Here is a 16,520-nt window from a genome sequence, read left to right on the forward strand (position 1 = left end):
CAAAATCAATTAAAATCCTTCAGAGCATTTCTTCAAAATCTTCAAGAAAGTCTGCATGTAGTCTGGGAGGATGATAGATAACAATTTAAAAGTTGTTCTCTGCACTACGTTATGTAAAATAGTTTTAAAATATTTTTTGTGCAACACCTTTATATTTATTGCTTGTTATATGGTAATATTTAAGTCATTTGCTTTTTATTTGTTTCTTTAATAATGACACAATCAACCCGATGATTGATGATACAGGGGGCACCAACCAAAATCTCGCCTAGGGCACCACATTGGTCAGGGCCGGCTCTGTCTAGAGGTGTGTCCTGGCTGTGCTGTACATCTGTGTGCACAAGAAATCCTTTTTTGGGGTGCAACACCTAGCACCATTTTTACAACACCACACCAGCAGGAAAAATGAAGTCTTCATTTTTTTGCCTGCCTATTTATTCATCCTTTGTTCTTTTCTTTTGTACAAGGCAAGTTGCAGGAAGTTGCTGAAGTGAAGGATGACCAGAGCATCCTCAGTCACATCAAGGACAGAGACTGGAAGATGGAAATCTTCAAGTGACGTGGATGACAAGAAATCCAGCCCCTGATTCTGTTCTACATGTCATACACTGTGGTTGCAGAGGGAGTGCCTGTAGAGGGAGTGCCTGTGAGCCAAACAGATGCTCCTGTTTCTCTTTTGTTGTACAGACTTGTGCAGGTGTTCCAGCTGTGTGAACGCAAAGGAAACTGAGGATAAAGATGATGATAGCTGCCCTGACACTGACAGTGAGGAATAGAACGTGTTTGTGTTTGTGTGTGTGTGTGTTTTAGAGAGAGGGAGAGAGAGATATATATATTTTATATATATATATATATTTATATATATATTTATATCGCTATTTTATTTGTATCTTTGTCATTCCTTTTATTATGGTTATGTATATACGTTTATGCCGGTTGATGTAAATGCCAGTTGATGTGTATGCCCTCATTGTTTTGATACCTGAAGAGTCCTTATTGATAATTATTGATAATTACAATTATTTCCATTTATTTATTAAAATGTCAACATGAAAAGGTAACCTTATCATCCACTTGCACAATAGTTGTTTGTTCTATAAATAAAGGAATTCATTTAGCCCCTGTTACAAACACATAGATGGCTATCAATAATTATTGCAATTGTTTTAATTGCCATTAATTGATCAAAATGACAACATGAAAGGCCACTTGCATAATTGTGATTGGTGCTGTAAATAAAGCACTATTTAGTATTAATTTAATATTAAATAATTATGAAAATGCTCATTCATGTATTTCTGAGGGCCAAATAAATACTAAATAGTCTGTTATTGTATATAAAGTGGGCATAAAATAATATTAATCAATGCTATTGTTGATGATAATTATTTTATGCCCACTATAAAATTATATTTTGGGAGATTCCTTTCTGTAGGTTATATTTGACAGCACTAGGCAGGTTGTCATTTTTTCCAGTTTGTTGTCGTACATCGGTTACGTGATTGGTTTAGCGCGGTCACGCGGTGTCATGTGACGTCAAAATCGTCAATCAGCGCGAGGAAAATAGTTCTTCAGAAAACGTCTCGGTTTAAACAAAGTACAGGATTCTGTGACGCGAAACTTTTTTGGTAAGTGCAATATAACCATCATTTTTATCAGCTAACGGGCATGTAGTTCGGAGATCGCGGAGCGGATCAGAACGAAAACGGGGTTCACCTTACGGCCTAATAGTCCAGCACTGATTCATAGTCCAAGGGGACTCCTGCCTAATGTCGTCCATCAGTCTGTCCATGACAGTTGCAAACAGGAAGGGACTCAGGGCTGATCCCTGATGTACTCCTACGCCCACTTTAAACCCGTCTGTCATTCCTACCGCACATCTCGCTGCTGTCACACTGTTCTCATACATATCCTGCACCACCTTCACATACTTCTCTGCTACTCCTGACTTCCTCATACAATACCACAGCTCCTGCCTTGGTACTCTATAATAAGCTTTCTCTAAGTCAACAAACACACAATGTAACTCCTTCTGTTCTTGCCTATATTTCTCCATTAACACTCTCAAAGCAAACATAGGATCTGTGATGCACTTAGCTGGCATGAAACCATACTGCTGCTCACAGATCTCTACCTCTCCTCTAAGCCTAGCTTCCACTACACTTTCCCAGATTTTCAGTCTGTGACCAATCAACCTTATTCCCCTGTAATTACTACAGCTCTGAACGTCGCCCTATTCTTCAAAATCGGCACCATTATTCTTCGTCTCTACTCCTCATGCATCTTCCGACCTTCCAAGATTCTGTTAAATAATCCAGTCAAAAACTCCACTGCTGTCTCTCCCAAACATTTCCATACCTCCACTGGAATATCATCCGGTCCAACTACCTTACCACACTTCATTCTCCGAATTGCAGCCCTTACTTCCTCCTTGCTCACCTGGGGCACTTCCAACCTCTACCTCTTCTAACCTTCTTTCCCTTTCATTCTCTTGATTCATCAGTTCCTCAAAATACTCCTCCCACCTTCCCAAGACACTCTCCTCACCAGACAACACATTTCCATCTTTATCCTTTATCATCCTAACCTGCTGCACATCCTGCCCATCACGGTTTCTCTGTCTGGCCAATCTGTACAGATCCTTTTCCCCTTCCTTAGTGTCCAACTTCTCATACAGCTTGCTATATGCCTTGTGTTTCGCTTCTGCCACTGCTCTCTTTGCCTTATGACACATCTCCTTGTACCTCTGTCTACTTTCTTCATCTCGCTGAAAATCCCAATTCTTTTTAGCCAACTGCTTTCCTCTCAAACTTTCCTGAACTTCCTCATTCCACCACCACGATTCCTTGTCTATCTTCCTCTGTCCTGAGGTCACACCAAGTACCTTCCTAGTCACATCCCTCACTGCATTTGAAGTCTCATCCCAGGTATCCAGAACACCACCACCATTACCCAGTACCTGCTTCACCTCATCCCTGAATTTTACACCACAGCCCTCATCCTTTAACTTCCACCACCTGATCTTAGGTTCCGCTCTCACTCTCTTCCTCTTCTTCACCTCTAAAACCATCCTACATATCACCATCCTATGCTGTTTAGCTACACTCTCCCCTGCTGACACCTTGCAATCACTAACCTCTTTCAGGTTTCGTCTCCTACAGAGGATATAGTCGACCTGTGTGCATCTTCCCCCACTCTTATACTTTATCCTGTGCTCTTCCTTTTTCTTAAAGTAAGTGTTAACTACAGCCATCTTTATCCTTTTATCAAAATCTACCACCATTTGTCCTTCCGTATTCTTTTCTTTAACACCATATCTATCCAACACCTCCTCATCACCACAGTTCCCTCCACCAACATGTCCATTTAAATCTGGTCCAATAAGCACTCTCTCTTCTTTAGGAACCTGCAAAACAACTTCATCTAACTCTTTCCAGAATTCTTCTTTCTCCTCCACATCACAACCTACCTGAGAAGCATAAGCACTGATGACATTCATCATCACCCCATCAATCTCTAACTTTACACAGATCACCCTGTCACTTACTTTCTTTACCTCCACTACACTCTTACTAAACTCATCCTTCAGGATTACTCCTATTCCATTTCTCTTCCTATCTACACCATGATAGAAGAGTTTGAAGCCACCTCCAATGCTCCTGACCTTGCTCCCCTTCCACTTGGTCTCCTGTACACACAGTATATCTATCTTCCTCCTCTCCAGCTAGCTCTCTCCCTTTACCTGTCATAGAGCCCACATTCAACGTACCAACTCTAACCTCCACCTTCCTGCTCTGCCTCCTCTCCTTCAGCTTCAAGACCCTCTTCCCCCCTCTCCATGTCCCAACAGTAGTCTGATTTCCGCTAATGCCTAGTTGGACAACAGCACCAGTGGCGGTCATTGTTCACCCGGGCCTCGGCCAATCTGGTATAGAATTTATATTTTTGATCCGCTTAATTTGATTTGGCGCAGTTTTAACAACGGATGCCCTTCGGGACGCAACCCTCCCTATTTATCCTGGCTTGGGACCGGCACTAAAATACACTGATGTGTGCACCCTAGTGGCTAGGTTGAACTTGTGAAGTCATCTCAAGTGTCTTTTGTGGTCTCCACTGAAGAGAGCTCTGTTAAGAACTGTCAGTATAGCAGCTTAAATATTAAATAAATTAAAGCATTGTGTATTTCACCACATCAATCTTAAGGTGATGTCCTTATGGTGATGTCAGCTCATCTGCGAGCTGAGGTATCGGATCCATGAGCAAACTAGCTCCACAGCAATGCTTGGCAGTTGGAAAAGAGGCGAAGTCTTAAATTAAACATTTTCATTTAATTTAAGCGAGAGATGTGAGTTTGAAAGTCAATGTCACATTGTGCTATTCAATAAGGGTGGGTTTAATTTTAAATAGATTTTTATTTGTTATCCTGTATTGATTCATATAAACATAACGTTGATCTTAGTAGGGTAGGTATTCAGTTATTTTTTTATTTATATCTGTGGCAAATGTCAGCTTTCTTTTTTAGACCATGTGTCAGTATGCAATAAAAAGTTCTTATTTTTCTGCGACTCTTATGAGGATATGTAAACAACGTGAATCTCAATTTAAAAGCTTATGCAATTGTTGATGTTTCAGATAGTCAAAGTAGCGCTTCACTCAAAGCCAGGAGGTGACCAGATATTTCAGGAGTATCACAAAACGAGTGGCCTTTCTGATGGCACTAAAAGAAAGATGGTGAACATACTTGTAGCAGATTTGGTGGAAGGCCATGGGTGAGTGAACAACATAGGATTGATTTTTTTTATTGGTCATTGTCCGGTCCACTTCTATTAATGCTATTTCTGTTTTTTTAATGAAGTAGGATGCCACCTGTAAATGTCCGCTTCATTTATACTTACATAAATGGCTATGTAAGTATATTAGTGAACAAATATGTACATGTAGCAGTAGCGAACCCTGACCATTAAACCTGGGCCCGCTCCCAACCCCCCCCCCCCCCCCCCCCCCCCCCGCAAAAAAATGTTTCCTTTCCTAATTAACTGCAAAAAAAAAAAAAAAAAAAAACGGAGACGACAGTACAGCTTTAGAAACGCAATAAACAATAATATCTGTACTAGATAACTTCTTAAGCAAAATAAGGTTCCAACAAAATAAGGTTCACAGCTCCTTGTTCCTCAGGAGCGGAATATGTAAACAACACCCACGAGGGCATTAAAGGAATGAATCGAAACTAGCTTGCGGTGGTACGCTAACGACAACTAGCGTCACCACAGCGGGTGGAAATTATCATACAGTTAAGCCCACCCATTAAGAGGGAAGATATGATTGGTCAATTTTGCTGTCATTTGAAACTGGTATTGCGCTGAATTATAACGGCCTGGCCCTCTGTAAACGAACAGCGGGCATAACAGGCCTGATAGGGGGAGACACAGGCTCACATGCTTCCATTTAACCCCTCACCTTCCAACACAGATTGAATAGACACGGGTGAATAATTTATTTGCTTATATTTTTGTAATTGTTTAGATGTCGATTGTCAAACTGTAAGTAGATTAAAAAATTGGATAAATTGTATTATATATATTTGTTTTAAGAATATTTTAGGCCCTCTGAGAGGGCGTAGAGGGCCCTGACGGTTCCCCACTGACATGTAGTTAGTACATGGTTGAGCTCCGAGTCCTTTCAGGCTTTAAAAAAGAAAACTTTGCTTGACAGGAGCACTACTATGATCCTCAAAGTGGGTCCGGTTACCTGGCCTGGAGACTAAAAACAATTCAGCGCAACTCGGCAAGCAAGGAGAAGAGCGGAAGTACATCCAGTTACAAAGGTGGCCCGAAGACTCATCGTGAGATGCCTGTTTGTGGAGAGCAGTTATCTGGTGACAAATGCAGAGGCAATGTCCCTGATGAACCACTCAGCTGACAAAACAGTGGTTAAAGACCAAATGAAAGCAACATTCAAGCACAGACACAAACTTGTTTATGATCCAGAGAAGACTTCAGTCATCCTAGACCTCTTCCCTCGATTTCTAGATACAACTGGCTTGGTAATAATAATGTGTAAATTCCATCACATAATGTCAATGTTAAAAAATGGTCTTAAAATCTTGTATTTGATTTTAATTTTGATTTCAGGTTGCCCAGGATTTTACTCTGCTGTTTGGAGAAGAAGTCTCAGGCAGATTTCTTGTGAAGTGGCCAACAATATTCAAGCCCAAGATAATTGCAGACTGCAAAACTATACCCTCTAATTCACATGTGGATGATTTTCTTGCATTAGCACTCCAAGAATCTGATCATGGTAATGTTATCCTTCATGAGTGTTGAAATTTTGGGTAAATGTTTGCTGAAAAAAAAAGAGGTTGAAATTAAAATGTAAAATGATTGATGAACCCCACTAGGATGGCACAGTGACCTGGCATGTACCTGTTGCTACTTCATCTCCTACACCAGTGTAGAGTAAATTCAACTAGACAGTGTTAATTCCCGACTATAGATAGAGTTAAATTTACTCTGATTTAGTGTTAAAAAGGCAACACTAGTGTAAATGTTGTTTTAACACTGACGAGTGTGGACACATATAGACACCTCTCTGGTGTTAAATTTAACACTGTCAGTATTAATTCAACACTTGAAATTTTGCTGTGTAGCTACAAGTACTTTTGCACCTAAGTAAAAACTTCACCTGGAGTAAGAACACTGCCAGTCTGATCAGGAAAGCCCATCCTTTTTGTCACTGTATAAGGGGGTTGTAGGTTTGAATCCCACCCGCACACTGATGAAGGCTTAAGGGTCTAAATGTTTGTGTTTATATCCTAATGTGATGAGAGGTGTTAGGCAGAATGTCGAGGTGAGAGGCGTCTAATTTTCTTCAACTAAATTCCGATAAGACTGAGGTGCTGATTCTTGGGCCTAAAGCTGCTAGAAGTAATTGGGCTGATATTCCCCTTACCCTAGATGATTTTTCAGTAACACCTAAATCTACCACGAAAAGCTTAGGTGTTACTATTGATTCGGATCTTTCATTTGACACACATATATGCAATGTCACTAAGGCTGCCTTTTTCCATTTACATAATATCGCCAAGCTGAGACACTTACTTTTAATAGCTGATGCAGAGAAGCTGGTCCATGCTTTTGTCTCCTCAAGATTGGACTACTGTAATAGTCTTCTAATTGGATGCTCTAAACAGTCCATAAAGAAGCTACAACTTGTACAAAATGCTGCAGCTAGAGTCCTAATTAAGGCTAGAAAATTTGATCATATTAGTCCCATTCTCGCGGCATTACACTGGCTTCTGAAATTTCAAATAGAATTTAAAATTCTTCTGTTAACCTATAAGGCGTTAAATGGTCTTGCCCCACAATATCTGAGTGAACTTATTGCTTACTACAACGCATCTTGCCCTTTGCACTTCCAAAATGCAGGATTTCTCCTAGTTCCAAAAATTTGTAAGACTAAAGCCGGAGGCAGAGCTTTTTCCTTTAAAGCCCCTCAATTATGGAATAGCCTTCCAGCTCCAATACGAGATTCTGACACAGTTCCAATCTTTAAATCTAGACTTAAGACTCACCTATTTAATCAAGCCTTCAGTTAATATTCTCCTTGTAAGGTTTGAGGCTCAGGGCACCCAGACGTTGAGATTTCTGGTAATCTGAGATGTTTATGCTGTCATCCAGCTGTATCATGGCATCACTCTCGTTGTGACAATGACTTGACTGGAAAACAATGTCTTAGTGAGCCCTCATGACTGTGGTCACCTCTGAACCCCTCCCTTTAGTTATGCTGCTATAGATTAGCCTGTCGGAGACACATGCTTATCACTGGCACGTGAGCTATGTATGTTTAAATCAATGGTGGTTTAAAATGATTTCCACACACTCAGTCTGTATTGTCCTATCTTTTTGCATGCTTCTACCCAAGATGATTGCATGCAAGCACCTACAAGCACCTAGGAGATGGTCTGGCCGGGGTTGGATGTGCCATTGCAGCAAGAGGATGTGCTGATGCTAGCTCCTACCTGAGGCTCACCATCTGCACCAAAGGGACTGTGACTACTTGGCCGGGGAACAAGAACCTTAACTATAACTGTAGAACCACCCTGCACACCACGGACTTGTCTAGAATAAATATTTCTACATTATACATGTTATGTCCATTTAGTTTCAACAATTATCTTCTGTGGATTCAGTACGTTAAACATATTTTACAAGGAATGTAGCATATTTTTTCATTTTTCTCTACACTGCTCCTTGAGAAATCCACACCTAGTCTACAACTATATTTTAGCATCCTTGCTGATTGCGGAGTCCTCACAATCAGCAGTGATCTGCTGCAGCTGTTTCCCTCCCTACTTTAGGGAGAAAGTTGTAGTAGGTCACTGCTGAATCGTTGGGTTTCCATGATGCTTGTTGCCAACCATTTTCTCTGTGTCTCTAGTCGTGTTTGGTGTTTCGCCACCACTCTGCTTCTGATTTTCCCTTTGCTATTTGAGTACTTACCTCCTGCGCTGCTCCCTAGCCAATCTCAAGTTTTCCTCCCACTGTTATTTTTCCTATCCATTTCTGGTTTTATTTTGGGAAAGGTTTTTTGTTGTTTTGGCAGCGTTTGCCTGCAGCCAGCGACTTCCCATGGCGTCCTTTGTTGTTCTGTTTGTTTTGGGTTTTTTCCCTTTCTTTTATGCATTGAGTTTTCTGCATTATTTTCTCTTGCACGTTTGTCTCCCGTGTGTTTTTTCCACGGTTGAGTTTATCTTTTCTTTTCTCGCGTTGAGTATTTCACATTTCCAGGCATGAAAATCTGTCACCTTTCGGCGAAATTCGCCGTTTTGAAGTTGAAAAGGGTGACCTGCGTGAATCGTGTAGATCCGATGAGTTTTTTGTTGGGGGGGGGAGATTATATGTATATATTTTAATTATCATATTCACTTAATAAGCAAACAGAGCACTTCCGAAATCGGCAATTTCAATGACACCGTGGCCAGCAGTTTCCGCCAGAACCATCATAGAGGCCAAATAGCGTTTCAATCATACGAACGTTCTTCATTCATGTTATTCATTTACTGCTAAGCGGGACGAGAAGCAGGACCTAGTGCTACACCGGAGACAAGTCAGAAGAGCGTACATTTACCACTACATTTACCAGATCGTACATTTCCCAGTGGATTTAATTGGGTTATTAATGGTTTCAATCGTTTTCATATTTTGCGGTAAAACAAAGTTACTGCCGTTCGCTACAGCGTTGAATACTGTCAGAGCCACAAGCTCTTGTGATAAATAGGTAGATAGATAAGCCTATTAAGTTCGCGTCAACCCCGTGTAGTTAACGGTGACATAACATAAGAAACGAGATTCTAGTGTCTGTAGTTGTAACTGGTGAATCCAGGGACGGGTGAGGACAACATTCGCGCCAGGGCTGAAAAGGTTGAAGATGAAGTTGTGAACTCTTGTCGTTTGAGTCTACCCTGTGCTTTAGCCCATGTTAGAAAATAAAAACACGTGAACCCTGGTATTTTTACACTCATTTTCGCTGCTGATGTATTTATTGGTTCATTAAGACGTAATGGTTTTGACTGAGCCATCTGGAATGGCGAAAGCGGCCTCTCGCGTTTACGGATCTGGCTCCATACATTGAATCCATTGACAAGACAGTCAAAAAAATTTTTTTTATGGATTTTACTATATTTTACGGAGCCCGTAAGGTGACATCATGTAAAAATAATAATAACGCGTGGCCACGACTTACTAACGCGTGGGAACGAGATACTAATGTCGCCTTTCACACGCGGCAACAAAGTTTATTTTTTCACAGCAAAGCAAGCAGATCCCAGGGATGTTCGCGAACTGACTGCCCAAGGAAGGTAAACCTGGCTTTATATAAAGTAATACTTAATTATCTTGTTCGCACGCGTTAGTAAGTCGTTCGCACGCGTTATTTTTTTTACATGTATCACCTGTCGCTGTATCCCTGTACACCATCTGCCATCCCCCCCCCCATAGGCCGTATACCCATGACGTCACATGTCAATGCCCCGTCGCCGTATCCCCATGACGCCACATGCCCCACCACCCGGTCTTCTCACCTTTTTAACCCCTGACCCATTTTAATGCCTGATTTCCTTCTTTTGTTTTTTCTCTCTCTCCACCATCCTTTGTGGTGTTTCTTTCTCCTATCTCGCTTGTTGGTGAGTTTATTACTTTTGTTCATCGCTAAATTGGTGGTGAAATTCTTTGTGAAGTCCACCGCCTTACATTAATATTGTTTTTAAAAACAACACTGCGTCACGGTGGGGAGGCCGGGTCGCCGCCAGAGGGCGTATGTCCTCAGACAGGATCACTAACAACATACGCCCCCAAGCACTAAACTACTCCTACCGTCCCGTTCAGCTGAATACTAGCACCTGTTCCCCATTATGTATGCACCCTTTTTATTCCCGCAGGTCGTTCTGTCCAGTGCTGCACATTGCCCCGCTGGATGTTCCACGCTGGACCTTTCTCCGCTGCTGCTACCTTTGCATGCTCAAATATTCCTTAGAGTGGTGCTAACACTGTCTGTTTGCAGTGCTATTTTTGTTTGTCTTTTCTATTACGCTTATGTAGAATAAACTTCCTCAGTTGCAACCGTCGCCTCCGGCCGCTTCTGTCCCCACATTTCAGACATCATACACTGTCTTTAAAAAGTAAGAAGACATTGAAGACATTTTGCAGAAACAGTGGAATATGCTGGTGCATGCAATCTCATGCATGTAGTGCATTGTGGGTACAGTGTGGTAAAATGAGGCAGGCATGCTCCAGTGTAAACACACAGCCATCTAGCAATCACACACATCAGAAAACACAGCTGCTTACCTTTTACATTTGCTCTCAAGTCAACAATGAGGAATAATGAAAACAAGCTCATGGAACATATCACTCCTAATGCGATGTCAAACAGCCACCCTGAAAAGTGTAAGAACAACATTGAATACATTTGTCTCCATTTGACGTATTTTACAACCCTTTTTATTTAAAAGCTTATTTTTTTAATAAGAAAATGAAAATTCATGAAAAAATCTATGCACTTCATGTCTATTCTAGCTTTGTCACAACTCCAACTCCCAGAAGCCTTACCTAGAAGCCATGCCCCTCCATGTATCCCCCCCACCTCCTTCACTAGTCCATCTACTTAAAAATCTTCTTGCAAGAGAGCTTGCACAGTCTCATGTGGCAGCCAAGGTGTGAAAGGAAAGGTGTGCAAGCAGCAACCACCCACACCTGACACACACCTTATTTACATAAAGCTGACCCATTTGACCTTATTTCATGTGTATATATTCCTCACTTTTCTTTTGCACATTGTAAAGTCTTATGTTTCACAGCACTTTCTGTAGTCATATGCTGTTTATCTACCTCAGCAGAGGCTGATAGTAATAATGTTTTACATGTCCTTCAGGAGGTCAAGCAGATATGTCAGTTTGCATTTTACAGCTCCAGTACCATGAAGTTCATGTGTTTCACCACTGGGTTCACATACATCACCTATTTCAGTATTACACACTAATTACCACAATCAGTACTGGCTAAAATGCACATTTTATGTATATACAGTAAACATATACACATACATACCATATATATCCCGCACTCTCCTTTCCTCTTTCTCTATCCCTCTCTCTCACTGTCTTACTTTCCCTATCTCTCTCTCTATCACAAACACACACACATATATCTACGACTTCCTTGTTTTCTTTCCATATCTTACTCAGTGTTAAACCTGACTTATTGTCATTCAGGCAGAAAATTATAATAAATTCAAACAGTCATGGGGCAGTCATGGCCTGGCGGTTAGGGAACTGGTCTTGTGACCGGAGGGTCGTGGGTTCGATTCCCAGACAGGCCATGACTGAGGTGCCCTTGAGCAAGGCACCTAACCCCAATTGCTCCCCGGGCGCCGGGCTAGGGCTGCCCACCGCTCTGGGCACGTGTGATGCACAGCCCCCTAGTAATCACTAGTGTGTGTGTGTGTGTGTGTGTGTGTGTGTGTGTGTGTTCTGACTGCACAGATGGGTTAAAAGCGGAGGAAAAATTTCGATTGGGGTGTAAAAATCACAATTGACAAAATATGGCACATTTCATTTTTTTTTTTTTTTCAAACAAAGTTAGTCCAGGCAAAAGCAACTGAAGTTAATCTAGCAGACTAGACATGTGTTACGTTGGGACGAGGAAGGCACGACGAGCAGGTACGATAACATATAACGTTTAATGTGATCAAAATAGAGGAAGTGCGGCGCAAACAGTGCAAGCACTCACACATACAACACTCACAGTGACACAAGCTTTAGACAAAGACGAGCACAAGACATTGCGCAAACGCAAATTATATAGGTGGTTAACACATACCCTCGTGATCTCGAGACAAGGCACAGGTGCGTCTACGAACACACTTACAGACAACCCACACCCACGGAACTACAAACATGGACATAACGGCACGCAGACAACGTAGCGACACGCCCACAAGGAGGGGTCCGGAGCTGTCACCGTAACAACATGACTGTTGTGCTTGTAGACTGAGTGAAATATGACTATAAATGATTCTAAATTATGTTCATAAAGAACAACTGTAGATGACAAAAAATCTCAAATTCCATACTTACAAACACAATCATAAACAGCCTGAGACAATTTGTCTCGCAGAACCATAGCCAAAAATACACCTGAAATTAAGAGAATGATAAATTACATTGACATAATCCTTGGTACAGTAGTATTAGAAGTAGTAGTAGTAGTATCAGACTGTATGGAACAAACTGGACAAAGTCAAAGGAAAGACACATGCAAGCACTCTACATCTGTGTGAAATGTATATTACATGTCACGTATGCACCCTATCCTGCTGTCAGTCCTGTCCATGTCTTCTGTTTAACCTTGTCTAGAGCTGTTCCCCAGTCAGTCTAGTCCCTGGCTTCTATTGTTCCTCACCTTGTCTTCTCTGTCCTTCCTCTCTTGCTTTCCTCTCAGGTGTTTCTGGTTTTTGTCCTAATTTGTTTGCTACTTATACACCCTGTGTTTCAGTCCCTGGTTGTAAGTCAGTTGTGATAGTAATCCTTGTGATTCCTGTGTTAGTATTCCTAGTCGGAAGTTATGTTTGTTTGTAAGTTGTTCCTGTGATTCTAGGCCTGTTTTCTGTCCCTTGTTCTTAGTCCTTGCATTGGTTGTATTCTGTCTTTTGTTATCTGAGCTGTCCTGTCTGGTTGTTGGCTTCTTGTTTTGTTATGGTTTTGTTTGAATCAGTCATGCTCCGCCATTCACGTACCATACATGTAGGTACGGCTTGGCTTGGGGAGGTTGCTGGGATCACACATGCCGGCACCCTAGCTAATAAGCCCTGCTCTCCTCAGCATTTGTGTCCGTCTCTTAGCTCCAGAACGTTACATTACACATGAATATACAGTTAATAAAACAGATTAGTTTATAAAACAAATGGTATAGAACTTAGTTTGATATTTTTTTTGTGTTTGTTGGCATGTAAAATGAAATAACAAATCGAAATAACAAGCATATATGCAATACTTTATAAGAATCACAGTGAATAACTTAATGATGTGAAACCCCTACCTATGAAGAGGATCACAGTTATAACTCCAGCAACAGTCAGCATGATTCTGTACTCTGCAGGCCAAACACGCCCCAACACTAGACATGAAAGGAAGAATCATAAAGTCTGTTTGCATACCACTGATTTATCCTGTATAATCCTCACACCAGAATCTCTGCCCACTGTTACTGCTGCACGAGTCTGGAATGTGTGCAAATGAACCAAAAAATATAACACTAATTTATTAACATAAATTCCTTACCATATGTTAAAATAGTAACAACACACAACCCAACTGCACAGTTGGATTTCATCTGTACTACCACTCACTGGATTTGAAATGAACCAGTGACAATGAGGTTAAAACATACATAGTTTTTGATCACATTATAGAATAGTTGTAACTATCCTCATAACTCCCTGTGCTGTGCTGCATGGTCTGCTCCATGTATTGGTCCCATGGTCCATCTCTCTATTGTTCCAACAAAATGTATGTTCATGGGCATAGGCCCATAGATTCTAATTTTGTTTAACTTCACAACATAAGACTTCCCTTTGTCTCCTAGAATCTTCTCCCCCACTCACATGTACACGCATGCATATATACCCACACACACAAAGCAGTTCCAGTAGTTCATTAATAGCTAGAAGTTCACCCAATGCCTACCCATTGTTATGACTGTTTGCTGAGTTTTGATTTATAAATGTATTTTTGATTGAATCCTGCTGCCTGTGTTAGCTTTCAATTAAAATCTGAAGCCAAAACTGTTGCCTTAAAACTGACTATACCTGGTTGATAAAATTACAAGTAGCTCAGGCTGTAATTCCAAACACTCATTCAATGTTCTGTGATCAAATTGCTCTCGGCTTGGCAATACTGCAGACAGTTCAGTTTGAGAAAACTTATGCTACATTCATGACTCATTCATCAACACTTTAAGATGCAAGAACTGATATGTCTGTGAATAAATACATAAACGTTACCATTTATCTTTACTATTTACATTTAATGCATAATTATGTAAACCTACCTGAATAAACAACTACATATAACACAGGACATTGTAATGAGGTTGATTCTTTAACTCTTTGTTGGATTTTTCCTGTAACAGTAAAAGATAATAGCAAAATGAAGAACAGATAAAAATAAGGGTGGTATAAGGGTGTGGTCAAGCATCGTCTGTGGGCGAACAGCCAAGGTGAACCAGCAGTTGCTTAAAACTGGTTGCACCTGTGTGGGGTTTTATGGCAACATTGTGGGCGTAATGGCATTTGTAAACATTACATATTGTCAGAATTAAGTGCTCTGTAAAAACAATTGCACACATCCCCTCTATTACCTGTGGGCCTCTTCCCCTTTCAGCCCAAGTCCGGTATATACAGTATACAGTCCACAATCTATTAAAAATGCAAATCTGACACAGTACATGTGACAAATGTCTTTTGCTGAATGCTGTAACTTGAAAGTAAATTACTTAGTCATATGGAGGTGTGAGAGCAGATATTTGTATGTTTTAATAGACAGACATCAGTTAAATTATGAATTAATACAAAGAAAGTATTTTGTAAATAATACCTTGAAAGGTGTCTAGAAATGGTGTAAAATTTAGCAGTTGAACAATCCTTAGGAGATTAACAGCTGAACAGACAGCTACCTCGTTGAAAAATCCTGAAAATAAAATACATTTTAACAACTGTTATCTCAAAATAAAAGATACAAGATCTATGGTGTTAACATATTCTGAAAGAACAACAGTTGATGCGTCTGTGTTAGCAAGATCATTGTCACGGTAGGCTGGGCCCACTCCGCTGAGGAGCCGCCCACTATACATTCCACACGTACCAATACACTGCCACACCCTTTCTCCATCTCCCATGTACTTGCTAATGATGCACACTTGTCCCTCATAGCCTGCATTCCTTAAGCTGTGTTGTGGGCTGGAGTGAGCTGCGTTGAGCTTCGTTGGGAGCTTCGTCAGTTAACCTGCCATCTGTCCGTTCGCCAAGTTACGGACTTTCACGCATCCTGAGCCTTCAGTTGCAATTGCCTTCAGTTGTGTGTCTGGCTTCTCTCGTTTGCTTTTGAGTGTTTCTGTTACAGCTGTGCAATGGACATTAAAGTTTCCATGGCGACATACTCTGCGTCAGCTGCGTCTGTCACCCGTTACAAACACATTGACTATGGTGTGTCTGGATGTGTTCATGCGCAATCATATTTGAGGGATCTCGAGACAAGGCACAGGTGCGACTACGAACACGCTCACGAACAACCCACACCCACGGAACTACGAATATGGACATAACGACACGCAGACAACGTAGCAGCACACCCACAGGGAAGGGTCCGGAGCTGTCACCGTGACAGAACCCTCCACCAGGGGCTCGCTACTCCCGGAGCGTCCCGCGCAGGTCCGGAGCCGCTGGGATCACGAGCCTCCGAGAGCCGTCTCCCCCGACGGGAGCAGGGAGGGTGCTCTAGTACAGGGGTTCTCAACTGGTCTCAGCCCGGGACCCACATTTTCTCATTGTCATTAAGTCGCGACCCAGTTTTATACAGTACAAATGTTATAACCTCTGGTTATAACAAATTAAAAGGCTAAACAATTGGTGGTTACCATGGCAACAAGATGGTTCTCATGCTGGGCTCCAGACAAAAAAAATACTCAAGGAGCCAGTTGGTCCCAAAAGAAAAAATCAGACACCAATAACTTTTTCTAGGCTCCATAATAATATACAAACTAATAAACATTGCAACACTCACATCAGATCAGCTGTTATTTAGGATCTCTGTCGTCCAACATGCCTGATGTCTTTCTCTTCCTTGTAACTGTGGTTAAGTTGGCTTCATGTTCTCATTTTAAATGTACTACTATTACCGTCTACAAATGACCTTAACATGGACGAAAGTGGGGGTCGTAAAGGCCCCAGAGCACTGCGCACTCTGTTTT

The 16,520-nt window shown here is 41.3% G+C and overlaps 1 protein-coding gene across 4 annotated transcripts in view; it reads right to left on the reverse strand.

Annotated features, from left to right (window-relative positions):
• Positions 1-16,520, reverse strand: part of LOC143510961 (uncharacterized) — a 120,097-nt gene that overhangs the window by 88,906 nt on the left and 14,671 nt on the right. For 3 of the 4 annotated variants that reach the window (XR_013130123.1, XM_077000884.1, XM_077000886.1), the window contains exons 6-10: positions 15,149-15,241; positions 14,604-14,675; positions 13,593-13,670; positions 12,632-12,691; positions 10,845-10,934 (exon numbers count right to left, since the gene is read on the reverse strand). Coding sequence is in view for 3 of the 4 variants with exons in the window: in XM_077000884.1 (XP_076856999.1) it covers positions 10,845-10,934; positions 12,632-12,691; positions 13,593-13,670; positions 14,604-14,675; positions 15,149-15,241 (393 nt within the window). In the remaining variant the exon portion in view is untranslated. The remainder of the gene's footprint in view (positions 1-10,844; positions 10,935-12,631; positions 12,692-13,592; positions 13,671-14,603; positions 14,676-15,148; positions 15,242-16,520) is intronic. The other variant, XM_077000885.1, reaches the window with a different exon arrangement.

This window comes from Brachyhypopomus gauderio, chromosome 3 (assembly GCF_052324685.1).
Source record: "Brachyhypopomus gauderio isolate BG-103 chromosome 3, BGAUD_0.2, whole genome shotgun sequence".
In the NCBI taxonomy this organism is placed as follows: domain Eukaryota; kingdom Metazoa; phylum Chordata; class Actinopteri; order Gymnotiformes; family Hypopomidae; genus Brachyhypopomus; species Brachyhypopomus gauderio.